Source organism: Fusarium musae, chromosome 10 (genome assembly GCF_019915245.1).
Source record: "Fusarium musae strain F31 chromosome 10, whole genome shotgun sequence".
In the NCBI taxonomy this organism is placed as follows: Eukaryota; Fungi; Ascomycota; class Sordariomycetes; order Hypocreales; family Nectriaceae; genus Fusarium; species Fusarium musae.
Window position 1 is genome coordinate 841,426 of NC_058396.1, and position 15,847 is coordinate 857,272.

The 15,847-nt window shown below is 49.4% G+C and overlaps 7 protein-coding genes and 1 non-coding gene across 8 annotated transcripts; 4 read left to right on the forward strand and 4 right to left on the reverse strand.

The window, feature by feature from the left end:
- Window positions 1-357: 357 nt before the first annotated feature.
- J7337_012428 (uncharacterized protein) lies at window positions 358-1,454 on the forward strand (the record flags this gene model as incomplete). The annotated part of the gene is made up of 6 exons (XM_044829950.1): window positions 358-603; window positions 669-818; window positions 866-973; window positions 1,020-1,090; window positions 1,138-1,248; window positions 1,367-1,454. 6 exons carry the CDS (start codon window positions 358-360, stop codon window positions 1,452-1,454), a joined length of 774 nt encoding a protein of 257 aa, XP_044674866.1.
- Window positions 1,455-1,737: 283 nt separating this feature from the next.
- J7337_012429 (uncharacterized protein) lies at window positions 1,738-2,806 on the forward strand (the record flags this gene model as incomplete). The annotated part of the gene is made up of 3 exons (XM_044829951.1): window positions 1,738-1,825; window positions 1,874-2,183; window positions 2,707-2,806. The coding sequence occupies 3 exons, from the start codon at window positions 1,738-1,740 to the stop codon at window positions 2,804-2,806; spliced, it is 498 nt and encodes a 165-aa protein (XP_044674867.1).
- An 813-nt stretch (window positions 2,807-3,619) lies between these two features.
- Window positions 3,620-5,398, forward strand: J7337_012430 (uncharacterized protein; the record flags this gene model as incomplete). Its single annotated transcript, XM_044829952.1, has 2 exons — window positions 3,620-5,263; window positions 5,315-5,398. The coding sequence occupies 2 exons, from the start codon at window positions 3,620-3,622 to the stop codon at window positions 5,396-5,398; spliced, it is 1,728 nt and encodes a 575-aa protein (XP_044674868.1).
- Window positions 5,399-5,857: 459 nt separating this feature from the next.
- Window positions 5,858-7,186, reverse strand: J7337_012431 (uncharacterized protein; the record flags this gene model as incomplete). Its single annotated transcript, XM_044829953.1, has 2 exons — window positions 5,858-6,541; window positions 6,593-7,186. 2 exons carry the CDS (start codon window positions 7,184-7,186, stop codon window positions 5,858-5,860), a joined length of 1,278 nt encoding a protein of 425 aa, XP_044674869.1.
- A 908-nt stretch (window positions 7,187-8,094) lies between these two features.
- On the reverse strand, window positions 8,095-8,791 carry J7337_012432 (uncharacterized protein; the record flags this gene model as incomplete). Its single annotated transcript, XM_044829954.1, has 4 exons — window positions 8,095-8,247; window positions 8,298-8,434; window positions 8,487-8,622; window positions 8,678-8,791. 4 exons carry the CDS (start codon window positions 8,789-8,791, stop codon window positions 8,095-8,097), a joined length of 540 nt encoding a protein of 179 aa, XP_044674870.1.
- A 1,570-nt stretch (window positions 8,792-10,361) lies between these two features.
- Window positions 10,362-10,453, reverse strand: J7337_012433. Its single transcript has one exon. It is a non-coding gene; the product is annotated as a tRNA-Phe (tRNA).
- Window positions 10,454-11,237: 784 nt separating this feature from the next.
- Window positions 11,238-11,924, forward strand: J7337_012434 (uncharacterized protein; the record flags this gene model as incomplete). The annotated part of the gene is made up of 1 exon (XM_044829955.1): window positions 11,238-11,924. The coding sequence occupies one exon, from the start codon at window positions 11,238-11,240 to the stop codon at window positions 11,922-11,924; it is 687 nt and encodes a 228-aa protein (XP_044674871.1).
- A 749-nt stretch (window positions 11,925-12,673) lies between these two features.
- J7337_012435 (uncharacterized protein) lies at window positions 12,674-13,717 on the reverse strand (the record flags this gene model as incomplete). Its single annotated transcript, XM_044829956.1, has 1 exon — window positions 12,674-13,717. The coding sequence occupies one exon, from the start codon at window positions 13,715-13,717 to the stop codon at window positions 12,674-12,676; it is 1,044 nt and encodes a 347-aa protein (XP_044674872.1).
- Window positions 13,718-15,847: the final 2,130 nt, after the last annotated feature.

Sequence of the window (15,847 nt, forward strand, 5' to 3'; positions counted from 1 at the left end):
TAATTGATGTCGCAAGCAACAAAGTCCATGGCGATGGGCCCTGATGTAACGATTCTTTAAAATTCCTGCATTTCCTTGGAGGATCGACCATTTTTTTGTCGGAAGCATGTCTCCTATTGACCGGCATAGGTAGCTTTTCCATTGATATTACTCGCATAGAACCACTTGGTCATCGAAGCGATGGTGCACGTTGATCTCGCAATAGCTGGCCCCCAATTTATTATTCGGGGCACAAATTTGGGAGGGTTGTATTAGGAGTTGGCAATTGCTTAAGTAGAAGTGATGTGACCTTTTCCTCGCATTTTGTAGTGTTCGTGTGAGCTGTATTATCGATTCAGTCAAGTAGAAGATTGCACTATGTCGCATCAGCAGCCTACCATCGTCCCATCATCGGGAGTATCAGACTCTCCTTCTGATAACGGAAGTCTCAATGGGAAAAGCAAAGACGAAAACGATGGATATCCAAGCGACCCGGTGCCTCCGACCGCACCAGCCCTGGCTGCTCAGCAAGGGCAGCGCATGGAAGCGGCAATGGGAGATGCGATCCTACGATTTCTGCGGATAAGAAAGCCTCGAAGAAACGATATCTACGATCTTGATGCGGTACGGACGACAGTGGCAATTGTTCATGGAGAGGGATACTGATTAGAAGAAAGGTCGCGACGCAGCCGAGTATCTGGGACTCGCCCGACATCGAACGATACAAAGAACTGTATATCCACCCGCAGTGGGAGAACTGGTTGGCCTTTGATCCTAACTTTCGTTGGACTTGGCGTGAAGAGAATGCTGTCCGACACAAGGTTGACTGGAAGATCATGGTAGGAACCATGCCAGCCGCACTAGTTGTATAGACTGACCTTTGTAGGTTTGGATGTGCATCATGTTTGCGGCGTTGAACATTGACAGGAACAACATTCAAAACGCTGTATCGGATAACATGCTTGATGACTTGGGCATTACACACGCCGACTACGTGAGTCCTTTTTGATAGACGAAAGACACGTCACTGACAGGGGCAGAATATTGGACAAACCATTTCTCGAGTCGGCTTCCTTGTTGCTGAGTTACCATCGCAGCTGATCTCAAAGCGGTAAGTCTTGGACACTATTCTTGGTCTTAATACTAATCTTGCTGTAGAATTGGACCAGATATGTGGATTCCCATCCAGCTTTGTATCTTCAGTCTTATCTCAGCGATGCAGTTCTTCCTGAAGGGCCGCGCATCATTCCTTGCTACAAGATATCTCATGTGAGTTCACCGAGAAGAAGCAACTTGGGCTCTTGCTGATAATTCCAGTGCAACATTCCAAGGCGGCTTCATTCCGTAGGTCTCCTCGCCATAGTGCGCTGAAATATACCTAACAAAGAACAGCGACACGATTCTCTACCTCAGCTACTGGTATACTGGCACAAGAGTACGTCTGGATACCATGGAACCACGAGAAGGCTTACTGACTTTAGTAGCTCCCAATACGACTGGCTTGGTTCTGGATGTCTTCGCAGCTCGGTAGGCAAAGACTCTGTACTCGAAAATGCACAAGCTGATAAGTCACAGTCGATATCGGAGTTGGATTTGCCGCTGTCGGTATGCTCTCCATGCGTGGAATGCTTGGATACGAAGGTTGGAGATGGCTCTTCCTCATCGAAGGAGCGTTTACTTGTACGTTGATATCTCGTCCGTGAGAATGGCCATGCTGACAGAGTCGCAGTCCTTATCGGCGTTGCATCCTTCTTCCTGATGCCTCAATCACCAGCTAGAACGAAGAGTTGGTGGAATCCGAAGGGCTACTTCACGGAGCACGAACAGAAGATCATTGTCAACTCGGGTAAGTCCTTCACCAACCAGTAATGATATTAGTGCTGACACTTAATAGTTATTCGCGATGACCCTCAAAAGGGAGGTATGTACAACCGACAAGGTCTATCCGTCCGCCAAATCTGGGAATGCACCAAGGATTACGATATGTGGCCACTCTACGCTCTCGGCCTTCTCTTCGGCCTACCAAAGTACCCCGTCAACCAATACCTCACGTTATCATTCCGTGGACTGGGCTTCAACGTCATCGAGACCAACCTTCTGTCCATACCATATATCGTCGGCTCTTGCATCACGATGCTTGCCATCACAGCGTTCAGTGAACTCGTCAACAACCGGAGCTTTGTCTCGATGGCGGAGGATGCTTGGTTGCTTCCATGCTTCGTGGCACTGATTGCGTTGCCTGACCCGATCGGGCCTTGGGCTTACTTTGCCATTTCAACTGTGCTTCTGTCTTTTCCATAGTGAGTGCCCTCTTACTTAACGGCGTGCCTTTCACTGACAGCGCCTAGCACTCATCCCATCCAAGTCGCATGGACGAGCAGGAATGCGGGGTCGGTGCAAAACAGAACAGTCTCAGCATCGTAAGGTTGCTCACCTCCATCCCGAGGTATGATATCTAACGATGTATAGACTTTACAATATGTGGGTTCAGGTCAGTGGAATGATTGGAGCAAACAGTGAGTCCCCATGGTGCCTTGTGAGCTGAGTCACTGACGTGTCGTAGTCTATCAGCCAAGCGACTCGCCACGATACTTCAAAGCCAATACAGGTCTACTCATCATTTGTGTATGGATGTGTGTAAGTATCATCAACCGTCTTTTTAAAAGATGAAGCCAGACTCACATTTTCCCAGCTCATTCAATATCCCGGGACCTTCTTTTATTATAGGTGGAGGAACAACCAGAAGGCTAAGAAATGGGACGCCATGACCCCAGAGGAGCAACATCATTACAGGACTACAACGACCGATAAGGGCAACAAGCGGTGAGTTTCCGTTCGGTTGCGGCGGAAGTGTTATAACTTGCTGATCTATATCCAGACTCGACTTTCGTTTCGCGACTTAGTCTCCGCAGCCGAGGTTGAAGATCTTGGGTGAATGAGGGCGCACGGATGGCTCCCAAATCGTGGTGACAGCCGGTGTTCAAAAGGATGAGCGATTGACAAGAGTGAGATTACTTGTATTACATGTCACTGGCCATTCTGTTAATCCTTGATTGAGCCTGAGTCAGCGTGATACACACTCTTCAATTCATTACCACTTTAAGCCGTGAACCTTCTTGACCAACCACTCAGAACCGAATCCTTCAGATTGACTTTGTTGCCATGTTACATCAATTAGAAAACACCGAAACTCAGACAATAACCAAATCACCGTACCCTCACTTCCGTCTCGCAAACCTAACCCTCCTCACTCAACCTCCCCCACCTTTTTCGGATCAAGGCACCCGCGGCCGTCCCCAAGTAAAACCAAGCTATCTCTCAATCCGTCCACCAGATCGTGCCTCGGCTCTTTTTCTCTCGAATGCTCGATCGTCGCAAGCGAGCCGAGGGTCGAAACGCGGGGTTGCAGTGCCAAAAGAAGCAAAGATTGGTTGCTACCCCACACGGATCTGCCATGGGAATTCATCATTTGGTGGTCGAAATAGCTTGGTCTACCCCGGATTTGCTCTTCAGCTTGCTCTAGGCCGGGAAAACGTGTTAAATAGCTCGTAATCGATCTGTAATTCTCCCCTTTCCATGCCTGATCGATTGTGAAATCTGTTTGCTTTGTTCTCAAGTTTGTCTGATATCTCTATTCAATATGGCTCTTCATTCACGATGGTCTAAACCCATTCCAAAATGCTCCCTTCAGCAGTGGGTCTTTGGTTCGGCCACTGAGCCCATGGAGGAGGGCGATAAGCCCATCCTCATCGACGCAGACCGTCCAGACACGCACTTTCTCACAAAGGAGCAATTCCGACTTCTCTCCAAACAAGTTGCCCTTGGTCTCATGAAAGCTGGTCTGCAGCCAGGAAACAAAGTACTGATGTTTTCCTCCAACAACATCTACTTCCCATGCATATTCCTCGGCATCTTGATGACCGGTGCTATGTTCACTGGTGCCAATCCCGCCTTTACACCACGAGAGCTTGCATATCAACTCAAGAACTCTGAGAGCACGCATATGTTTGTTGTTGCAAACCAACTACCTACCGCTCTAGAGGCTGCTGAGACAGTCGGACTTCCAAAGGAGAACATCTTCGTTATCGATCCGTCTGTGCTTCCGCCTGTTGGAACAACACCTATTGCGCCCTCGATTACGAAGGATGGTCTTCGCATGTGGACCGATCTTGTGGCCGATAACCAAGCACAAGCTAAGAATTGGAAATGGACAGAGCCCGCAGATCCAGAGACAGCAGGTTGCTGCCTCAACTATAGCAGCGGCACAACGGGCGTCCCCAAAGGCGTTGAGATCACTCACACCTCATACGTCGCCAACGGCTTAGGCGTTGTCCTCATTTCAGACCTAGAGCCTGATCCCGAGCTTCAAAAGCGTACCAAAGGCCTCGACTTTCTCCCCATGTATCATGCATATGCGCAAACATACTTCATCTCCATCTATCCCCATCTCAACATTCCCGCATACATCATGCCCGCCTTTGACTTTGAGAAGATGCTACAGCACATTCAGCGCTTCCGCATCACAAGCCTTCTCTGCGTCCCTCCCATCCTGGTCTACCTGTCAAAGCATCCTCTCGTCAAGAAATACGACATCAGCAGTGTCGAGCGCCTCGGATCTGGGGCTGCACCTTTGAGTAAAGAAGTTGCCACGAGTGTTGAGAAGCTGTGGGCTGATGGAAGCGTCAACGTCAAGCAAGGTTGGGGTATGACAGAGGTTACCTGCACCAGTATGACTTGGGACCCTCGGGTCGTGTGCGATCCTTCTGCGGTTGGAGAATTGGCGCCAAACTACTCGGCAAAGCTTATGCATTTGGATGGTAAGACACCAGTGACAAAGCCCGGTGAGCGAGGTGAGCTTTGGGTCACGGGACCTACGTTGATGAAGGGATATTGGAAGAATCCCAGTGCTACAGCGTCAACAATTCATGTTGATGAGAATGGCACAAGGTGGCTGAAGACAGGCGACATCGCCTTCGTCGAGTCCTTCAAACCTGGAGCCATCTTCCATATCGTCGATCGAATTAAGGAGTTGATCAAAGTCAAGGGCAACCAGGTTGCACCAGCAGAACTGGAAGCCGTGCTTTTGGACCATCCCGAGATTGCAGACGCTGCAGTCGTCGGTGTTCCATATGAAGGCGATGAGGTCCCTCGCGCATATCTCGTCAAGGTCCCTGGGTCACAAATCACCGAACAGCAGATCATTGGTTGGATGGAGGCTAGAGTTGCAAAGTATAAGCGTCTCAAGGGCGGCGTGTCTTTCGTGGATATGATCCCCAAGAACCCGGTAAGTGAGATCCATGAGTTTTGTGCGATATATCTAACTTTGTGCTTTTAGTCCGGGAAGATTTTGAGAAGGGAGCTGAGGGAGAAGGCGAAGGAGGAGTTGGATCCCAACAGAGCACCCTCATCACGGCTCTAGACGGAAGTTATGTCTTGGTTTCAGTGAGTGCTGAATAGAGATGCATATATCAAAGAAGCATGAGAGCATTGCACCGTGCTAGCGTAAATATATTCGTATTTTATGGTCTTGCATAGAAGCATACTAGCTTCTCTCTGGTGAACTATCAATGTGACCGAAAGTACCTTCGACAGGTACCAATATGCCAACCTTGGTCCTGCATCCTGGCTATCAAACATCCCTCCCTTCAAAATCTCGTCTACCATTGCAATGTAGCCAGATGAACTCAAACACATCAAAAAGAGATGACGAGCCGATGCTCTAGACCTGTTCCACTGATGCGAACCCGAACATGTCCTCATCAACAAGGGTACAACATCATTCTGCGGAAGGCCACAGCCCCAACAGTATCTGCTTCCTTGCTAGTTTCCAAGACACTGGGTTTGACTCATCAGTCGTGAGAATGCGCCTGGTAAGCTCTCAGCCCATGGGTACATCTGCCTGCTGATCATCCATCTGGGTGAGAAGTCCACGCTGTTCAATATCCGCCCGAAGTTCTCCAAGCGACGAGCCCTTGTCCTGGGCGAACTTTTCGAGAATTGCAATGGCCGAAGGACTAGTTCTGACCAAAAGTTGAAGGAACTCCGTGCGTTCGACAGTCATGCCGAGCTTCTCAGCAGCTGTCTTCTTCTCCTCGAGCAGGGGCTTCTCCATGTTCATGAACTCCAGAGCAGGGCGCGCAGCCTCTTCTGTCTGATGGCATGCCAAGTGAGCCGCACCAAGTTCCGCCTCAGCTTCTTCGAGATCCTTGGCTTTGGCGGCCAACTGAGCCACCATGTGTTGCTCCACGGCCTCGAAATTCTCGGCGACGGATGGCAGACAGAATTTCTGCGAGTCGGCGAGGTTCTTGAGGCAGTTGTTGAGTGTCTCGCTATCCTTTCGAATGTTTTCGACTTTTGCCTCTACCTGGAGGGAATATTCTTGTGCGGCTCGATATGCCTCGAGGCAGGGTTGGTGGATCTCCAGCTCGTGGTTGATATGGTGCTGATGAACCTCCACATTGCCGAGGAGATATTCGTGTTGCTGACGCAATTCTTGCACATGCATCTCCAGGTGATGATGAAAGATGTCGGTTGCCTGTATCCCCGCGGGACGGTCGTCATACTGTCATTCAATTAGCAAAGCCATAAAAGCAGGCAAGGAGGGAGAGCTTACATTGTGCTGATCAGTCATCATGAGAGGTGTCGGAACGGCTGGCTGAAGAGGCTGCAAAGATGGTACCGTCTGGTAGCAGACACGCTTGTTTGACGGGTTGACGTATGCCGCCGAGATAGAACGGTCTCGCTTGTTAGCGGGTGGATTGAGCATCGGAGAAGGTGTTGCAGGAACCTCTTCGGGTGAATGAGACTGAGCCGGTGTGATGGTGTTTTCGTTGTGAGTGACGGCGACGATACTATCAGCAGTGGCCTCATGCTCACGAGCGGCATCTGAGTGCTTCTGAGAATTGATGGCGACCAAGATGTGTTCGAGCCCTCCTCGGGGGGAATGCTCGTCGGCCGTGGCCTCATCGTCGTCATCCGTTGCTCCAATCTCGTGCTCATCTTGACGCTGAGCAGTAGGGTTTGAAGTACTTCGAGTGCAGTTTGCGAGATTGCTTGCAACTAAGAAGCACTTGGCGGCCTTGATATCGCACGGACGAAGAACGTTATGCGGAGCACGGCGAGCTCTCTCATGGAGATCATCCCTGATGGCAGACACATTGCAAACCTTGTTGGCTTCTTCGAGTAGGTTGGCCAAGGCTGCCAACATATTGCGACTCTATTGCTTAGGTTGGACCTCGGCCAACCACTCCCAAGGCTTCTGGCCCACGACGACTTCAATTCGTTGAATGAAGCGTCGAGTGATGTGCCTATCTTTCTGGCTGCAAGTGACGTTCGGCGGTAACACAATCTCTTCAGGCTCAGCGGTTGGGGTGGCAACTGGACCCGGAGACGGCTGGGCTGCTGAGGCTGCTGCCTCTTCAGCATGCGCCATGACTGCGACGAGGTTGCGAATGAAAACGAAGTGCGCAGTAGTGAACGGGCTGTCAGTGATGGAATGAAGTGAAGGGTGAGGTGTGAGGAAGAGAAAAGAAGAGCAGAGACATCAAGGCAGAGCAGAACTCTCATCAGTAGCGCGCTTGTGCAACGCAAGCACGTGACTGCAGCCTCACTCTTGATGCTGTGTAACATCACAGCCTGTATTCAATAGGCTGTGAGTCATCGAAATCATCAACAAGTCCGTGCTTGCGTTGTGGTATAAGGATGCCAGATTGCCAGCAGTGCCAGCCAGTGGTTGTCATGGATACCGCGATGTTCTTGACGAAAGTCAAACAGAAACTGGAAAATAAACACAAACAAACAAACAAACAAAAAGAGCGACCTCTTCAGGTTCTGAAGGTATTTGACAAGTTGGAGAACTCCTGAAAGTGGTAGTTTGTTGAGTGTAGAGTCTCAAACTCCATGCCACTTTTCAAGATGAGCTCTATCATCATGCTTCTGGGACCTCGAAATTCGAGTATATAGCAAGGAGAAATTAATAATTAAGAAACAAATATTAATACTATTTTGCGTATGTACAGATCCATTCACCTTTCGCGTCTTCATACCGGTGTGCTTTTCACAATCTTGAGATGATATTTTAGGCAACGCATCTTTATTTAGTGGATGCTGGTCTTTTTACATAAGAGCGAACAAGAACATCATGGAAGCCCAAGCCATTCCAATAGCCGCGACTCCGGTGTTGAGAGAGTTGGCACCAGCAGTGGGAACAGGTGTAGCCGGGATAGGTGCGGGTGCAGTTGGAGTGACGACAGGAGGGGCAGTAGGAACCTACAGAGGTCAGCTTCTTCATTCAGTATTCTCAAAGTATCTGGACTTACAACAGGCGGGGCGGGAACAACGGGTGCAGCGGATGTTGGCCCATGACCCTTAGACTTAGACTCAGCTGTGGCGCTCGGGACGGCGGTGATAGTGACACCAGCAGCCTCGCAGAGTCGAATGCCAGCGGAAATTGCAGCTACTTATATCAGCTTACGCTCAAATATCTCAGTGAGAGTGTCAAAACTTACCAGCGGCTTCACGTGGGCCGCAGCTGGACCCGACGCAGCTGACATAGGATTCGGCGAACCCCGGAGCTTTACAGACGCAACCGGGATCCTCAGAGCCGCACTTGCTATCTTGGATGGCCTTCAGGGCACATTGTTGCTGTTTGAAGATGTCAGTTCAGCCTTGAGAGCAGTGGGATGATCGATAGGCTTACTGCGCACTCGGGAAGGACATCGCCGTCGCCGTCGCGTCCTCCAGCCTGGGAAGTTGACTGCGCCAAGACAGACGAGGAGAGAAGGGCAGTGGTGAAAAGGAAGAAGGACTTCATTTTGAGACGGGCTGCAGGTTTGTATTGACGTAAGTTGTGAGTGATGTAAGGTCCCAGGTTGTCTAGGAGTGATTACCAGCTATAAGTGATCAGCCTTTGTGGAAGATCGCCAAGAAACATGGGAATGCCAGCTTATATAGGTGACCACTTCTTCAGAAAGCCCCATGGAACACCAAGAACAAAAGAGTAATGAAGCTGGATGAGCCACCACGCGAGCTCCGCCGTTTGGGAGGCTGGGAAGACTCCAGTACACACGTGCAACTCATGTTCCTATTCGTCCAGATATCAAGCTCAAGCTCAAGGTTCAATGGTTGCAGCGGCTCAGATCGAGGGTGCAAAGACTGGAGATATCCAGATCAATCGGGATGACCAGAAGGCTGACCGCGCAAAGGGATACCCGAAGAACGGATACAGCCTCAAAGCAAGTTGGCGAGCGACCGTCGCACACCAGGTGCACAGCATGTTTTATTGCTTTTTCATAGCACCAGTAGTTACAGGGAGCTGCAAGAAGGTCGAGCTCAAGTTGAAGCAAGCAGGTCACTGTCTATAACACAATGTGAAGTACTCGTTCTATAGTATTTCCATTGGTCAATTGCATCTCAATGGATGCATCGTATTTCCCGAAGCCTTGGCGTTAGAGTTTAAGCCCAGTCGACATAGCGTGATACCTCGTCAGCTTATCAGCCTTATGGTTCACAAACGCTTTTAGCTATCGATGGAGCTGACGCAGTGCTACCCAGAACTCCTTCGCTGTACTTATCATAAGACATACCCATGGATGCTGAGCTCGGGGAGGGTATTGGTGGCGACCGTCTCACTTTATTCCCTTGGGATACCCATTGGAAATTTTCTGTGTATCTTGAGCTGAACTCAATTGAGGTTTGGAGTGAACGTCAGACAGAGCCATTCATCATGACTTCATCTTTGGAGGGGTAAGCCTCGATCGGCAGGGCGAGCTCGGGTGGCTTGTCAAGCTTCGGTTTGGCTTCGGCTACATCGATTGGCGCGTTCCCCGGCGGTTTGGCTTTTTCTATCTGTTCATCCTGGCAAATCTATTCATATACTCAATGATCTGGGGTATCCTTTCCATCGCAGCTCCAACTATGAGTCACATTATTATCATATAGGGAGACACATTATCCCATTTGCGTTCTTGTGCGTGTGTGAGGTCCCTTGGACAAAAGGCTCCGAATGATTTTATATCAGGACTTTTGTTGCTAGAAGTCAGCTGAAACCCACGTATTGGTGGCACTCGTGCCGATGCGTCTGTAGCGTAATACGCGGCCTTCGATCACTCCTTCATAGCTCGTATCAAGCTGCAAGATGCTTAACTTTAGAGTTACTCAACACGGATATCCCGTTACAAGGCCTTCATTCGCATGCGAGCTGCACGAGATTGAGTAGGTATCATCGCGATGGCGGGCAGGAGTTTGATGTTGCGATACGCAAGCGAGGCGGCTACTGCAACAAAATGCTTTGGCTTCTTGCCGAATGAAGCAGCGAAACTTACTGATCGAATCACAAGGAAGATCGCTTATGCAAAAAAGGTGAGGAATGCAAAAGAAAAGATTGCGGTTTATGTGGATCGAACACATGACCTTCAGATTACGATTCCCGAAGTTTGACTTCAGTCTGACGCTCTCCCAACTGAGCTAAACCCGCCAATCAATTAAGCGATACAGATTTGAGCTTACGGATTAGTCTATGTTACGATTGCTAGGTGCACTCCTTTGTTTCCCTGCTGAAGTCGTTGAGAATTGTTGCTCAACACTCAAATGAGGAGCAGCCGGTCATCGCTTTACGTTTATGGAGTCGCTTTTCCAACTGCTATTATAGGTATCTCAAGTTATCAGCTGTCAGCTGGTCCGATATGCGGTGACGTTGTCAGGCTCAAGGCGCGATGAGTCGGTTTGGGAATTGCGTTTGCTCGTAGATAACACCAGAGCCTCATCCAAGCTGTCGCTCCCAAGGTTAGTTATTTGGTATGTCACCAGCGAATTGGGATCCCGCTCCTCTCACTTCCCAGGGACTAGGAGCGGCTGTTCGGGAAATTCTCGCTTGGCTGAGGTCATGGCTTAATTGAAGGATTCGAGAAATCTCCCTTAATCTTCCTTTGCCATGATAACATTCACTGTTTCAAGCCAACAGAAGCAATGCGCTTGGTGCGCTGTGTCTCCTTTGCATGACCAAGCTTCCTTCCATTGAATCAACTGTCACAATGACACCATCGTGATGCCTACGACACTGTTGCACAAGGCTGAGCAGGGCAAGCACGATCCTTCGCGTTTCATCGACGATAGCGGGTCGCCATGATTGGCAATCCAAGCATCTACCTAATTTAACTCCCCTCCTGACCGACCGACCGAGCAAGGAGATTTCACGGATATAAACAACGCCTTGTCAGCTCTCTTCATTCCCAGAGTTACAAGGCAATCCCTCTTCAACCATGGCGTTCACCAAAGTCGCGTTGCTCTCTCTTCTTTCGCTGGTCGCGGCCAGGGACGCGCTCCAAAGCCCCATCGAAAGCCCTGTTCTCGGCGAAGTCACCCCACAGGGCTGCTTCAGTGCCCTCCCCAGTGAAGCCGATGGACGATCCGACACCTTCAACAGCGTCGGCTCATGCGCCGACTACTGTGAGGAACAGAACAAGACGGTTGCGATACTCAAGGGTGTAGAGTGTATTTGCGCTGATATCTACCCCGCCAAATCTGCCAAGGTAGACGACGACAAGTGCGACACGCCTTGCCCTGGATACGCCAAAGATGCCTGTGGCGGAAAAGATGCCTACAGCGTTTTCAACCTCGGTGTGAACTTGTTGCCTGGCAATGAGGGTGACAAGAGATCCTCGGGCTCAACTGCTGAATTGACGGGTTCGACCAAAACTGCCGCTGTGACGACTGCGACCGACGTCTCTACCACCGACGCTGAGACGACTTCTGCGCCTACGGCTGAGGCCGAAGAGACAACATCCGTTACCAAGCCTGAGAAGGCTTCTGCGACCGAAGCGACAACAAGCGACAGCACTGCGGTGTCTACTCCCAGCGCATCTGCATCATCTGTCCCCGGCAACGCTGCGCGCAGACTTAATAACCCCATCGGCAACTTGGTTGGACTTTTGCGACATCTGCTATAATGGTGGACTGGCGATGAGGGATTGGGGGGTTGGTTTGCCGTGGATGGCATCAATTGAGGAATAGATTGCCCCAGATCATAGGAGATCATAGAGTATTATGACGATGCACACATGATAGACTTAGGCTCATGCAGGAATTAATCATAAAGCTTTGAGCTATTGAAACGTCTGATGATAGGGCCCCCGTTTATAGGGTGCCGATGGTATGCTCCAGTGCATCTTCAATCACTGTAAATTTGGGGCCCAGGCCGTAAAGCACGATTACCAATTGACTAAGATATCCAATCCGTGCCAGAACAGTCAGCACTTAGATCTCTTGACCTAAACAGTAACATCGTTGCGAAATTTATCCTCTTTCAGATCCCCGGTCATTGTTTTATTCATGGCAGACTTGATAATGTGCTGCTGGTCAGAAGCGTCCTGGGATTGAATATGCTGTTGATAAGAAAGTGGAAAGAGCCGCTAAAATTTAGGGGATGGGGCGCTATTTCTCAGCACGACCCCCGCTGTTTAACCACCACGAACAACTCTAGGCTGCAGTCCTGGCAGCCCAGGTTTCACAAGTGTCACAGTTTCGATCGTTCAATCTCAACTGTAGGGACACCAGTTTTTACATCTCACGCATTTATCTCTGTAGCTAACGATTTCGTATTCAAGTAGTCGTATTCTCATAAATAAAACGATTGGTATCTCCGCCCAAGCCCTAACAAGCTGGTTCTCATCTTACAATAACGAAAAGCGCAGCTTCATTAACACGTCAAAACCGTCGATGCACCGTTCGGAACCTTGATAAAATTCGGCGGTCCAGACAACTCCTCACCAGGATGTGCCTTGTTCTCCTCTTCCAGTGCCCACTCGATTGTCCTCGGCGTATCAGTAGTCCAAGCAAGCCTCATGAATATCCCGGTATATTTCAGCTCAGAAGAGTGCGTCGAGACCCAGTGCTCTACACCTCCAACCTTTCGGTGCAGCCCAAGTCCTCCCTTTGCGCCATAACATGTTTGGATACCGCCAGTATGACTCTCCTTAAGGCCGTGCAGCATCGCAAGTTTCTTGGTTCTGGGCTCTGATGCGAGGAATGCTTCAAGGGGTTTGGCGTCGAGTTGCACGCCATGGGGAGAGTCTAGAATTGCTTCGTGGACTTCTTCGCCGTTGACGGAATGGGACCAGATTATGGCAAAGACAAAGTTTAGTTCGCTTTTGCCGAGTATCATGAGTGGTGTAAACCATCTTGGGACAGGATCGCCTGGATGTAGGTCTGGTGAGTTCCAATTTGTCGCCGAGGAATCGAAGTTGTTGATGATTTTGATGGTCTTGAAGTAATTCCACGACTCGATGATTGCAGCTCCAGGCGCTGTTGCTATGACGGGAATCTCGGGAGGAAACGTCTTCAGAGTTTGTGGATGGAGGTGATCAGAGTAAAAGAAACCAAGAAGGATAGCATCGAGTTGTCTCTTTGACTCTTGGGCTTGAGCATTTGCTGGCAGATGCGCCGAGGCAGCTTCCTCGATCTCGCGAATCAGATTCTCCAAGTCTTCAAAGGTCGAGATGCCCTCCTTTTCAACACGAGCAAGGTGTACGAACCATGGATGTCCAACATGGGCAGCTCCATTCAGCCACGGTTCAAAAGCAAGATGATAAAAGACCCTCCCTGTAGCAGCCCTCTCCGCCTCAGGCCTAGGGAAGGACATCAACCAGCTGTTATCGCCATTTAGAGAGGTAAGTATCGGCCGGAGCGGTTTGCTAGGGTCTGAGAGGTGTTTTGTAACGGTTTCTTGCGGCGATTCAGCCATTTTGAAGTTTTATAGATGCACCAGTGAAGTTCGGCATGTCGAAAATGGTCTACGGTTGAGCTTAAGAAGTGGAGGAGTCGATGACGGCATGGGGCGATGGGATCCCTAGTTAGCTCATTCCAGACAAAGCGGCGGTGCAACGTCGTGACGCCCGCTCATCTGGGCTAGTTGGTGATCTTAAGGGTATCGCGTCTTCATTTCACGGACCCATCGGTGAATCGGGTGCACGGGACGGTAACACTAGTTCAGGGTCCTCGAGAAACAGTGCCATAGCCATGGGACTCTGTTGCATTGTCTGGCCAGAGGAAAATGCCTCGTGGGGACCATTGTACGGGTTGAATGTTGAATTTGTCGCCAAAGAAAAGAGGGGCTCTAGTACTACTGGTTGAGGTTAGGTCAGAACTCCTATTGTCTCACCAACAGTAAGCAAGCCGAACTAAAATCTCATCAACCGTCTAGGCGTCTCCCGGGGCAAAAGCGTGATTCCGGCTGGTGTTCCGTAACAGTCCATTGAGCTGGGCGGGTTTCCATAACCAGGATGTAATGAAGAAGAGTGAAGAATTCTCAACCTGCGGGTTCTTTGCCTCGCGTCGGCAACCACGGCAACGCACTGGACAAGCATAATCCAGGACCAGGCTTTGGTTGCTAGGCGTACCAGCACTTGGCGAATGCAGATGCCAATCCCTCGGCCAGGTCTTCGCCTGTCATCATAGGATGACGAATAGGCAATCTTATGGGTAAGCTTACGAGAAATTGCGCTGTGGTGTTGACTGCAAGACTTTCACTTGATCCTCGGTACCCATTCCGACGATTTCCTTCAACGATCTTGATTCGTCAATCCTCACAGGTTGCATCGAGCTGCCACTTACCCTGTATGAGTGTAGATCAAGATGTCAATTTCCATTTTGCGGGGTATTGCATGCATTTAATTAAAGAAATATATCGGCAATCGGTCAAGGCACTTTATTACACTTTGTCTCGTCACTCTCTGAGCGTCAAATTCTAGGTTGTAGGTTGGTGTTCGTTCAAATGTGTGAAGTGTTGGATGCCAGCGTAAGTAATGCTGGAGTATTTCGATTGCCAAGTCCACGGCACATTTCCGCATGGAACATCGGGATTCACGAAAAAGAATGTTGATACCCCGGCTAATTAGAAAATTTTCTCTCGGTTCCAGTACAACCACGCGAAGAAAAGATGGAAAGCCTTGGTAGACAAACATCAATTTGACGATGTCCATCTTCAACCAGGTAGTCGATCAATAAGCTGGTCTTGGACTCGGCTGACAACGTTTCGCAGGATTGAGAGAGAAGCAGTCCACGAAGACTATAATCGACTGTCCAGATAATAACAATAGGCATTTATATCTCATGTGACTGCAAAACCGCTCTTCCCCATGTTCTGAGCTAACGTCGGACCGACGCCAAGGATCGCAAACACAGGAAAGTAAATGCGATTATGGCCGATTGACAGGTTCAGCCTTCGCTTATTTGACTTTCATCGACATAAAATGCAGGCATTCTAATTAATTACTTTCTTGGAGGGGCACTCTAAACCCCTCTCCTCACCTCGGTCCTAATCGAAGACACTATATTTTACCCGAGGCATGGCCTCAATTCCGCGGGCTTTGATCTGTTGACAGAACCGAAGCACTTCTAACACAATTATTGGCAATCACTGGATATTTTGTTTTCTCACAGATCGATAAAAACGCCAAGTGATTTCTCTTCTAATTAAAGAAGGTTTTTGTAATGACCCGCTCGGGTTGCAACAATACCGAGATATGCTACTTAAACTTACTCAGTACTATGGAGCAATAGTCTAAAAACGACGAAGATGAGATCACGAGATGTCTGTGTCCATGTATCTTCTAGATCATTATTAATCTCAAACTGGCTGCTGCTCGTTGGGCTGAAAAGAGTAAGTAGTTCGTTCCAGATTATAAACATGAGGGCCATGAACCGTTACAAGGATGCAACAGGCGGGTTAGAGAAAACTCCGCATGATGGCGCTGTCATAGCGTTCAGAGGATGTCCAGAAATCACTCCTAGCGATGAAATCAGGGGCCCAATCGATCCAAGCACGGCCAAGTGCTTGTCTGTTCTAAACAAAGCCACAAAACTCGTGCCATAA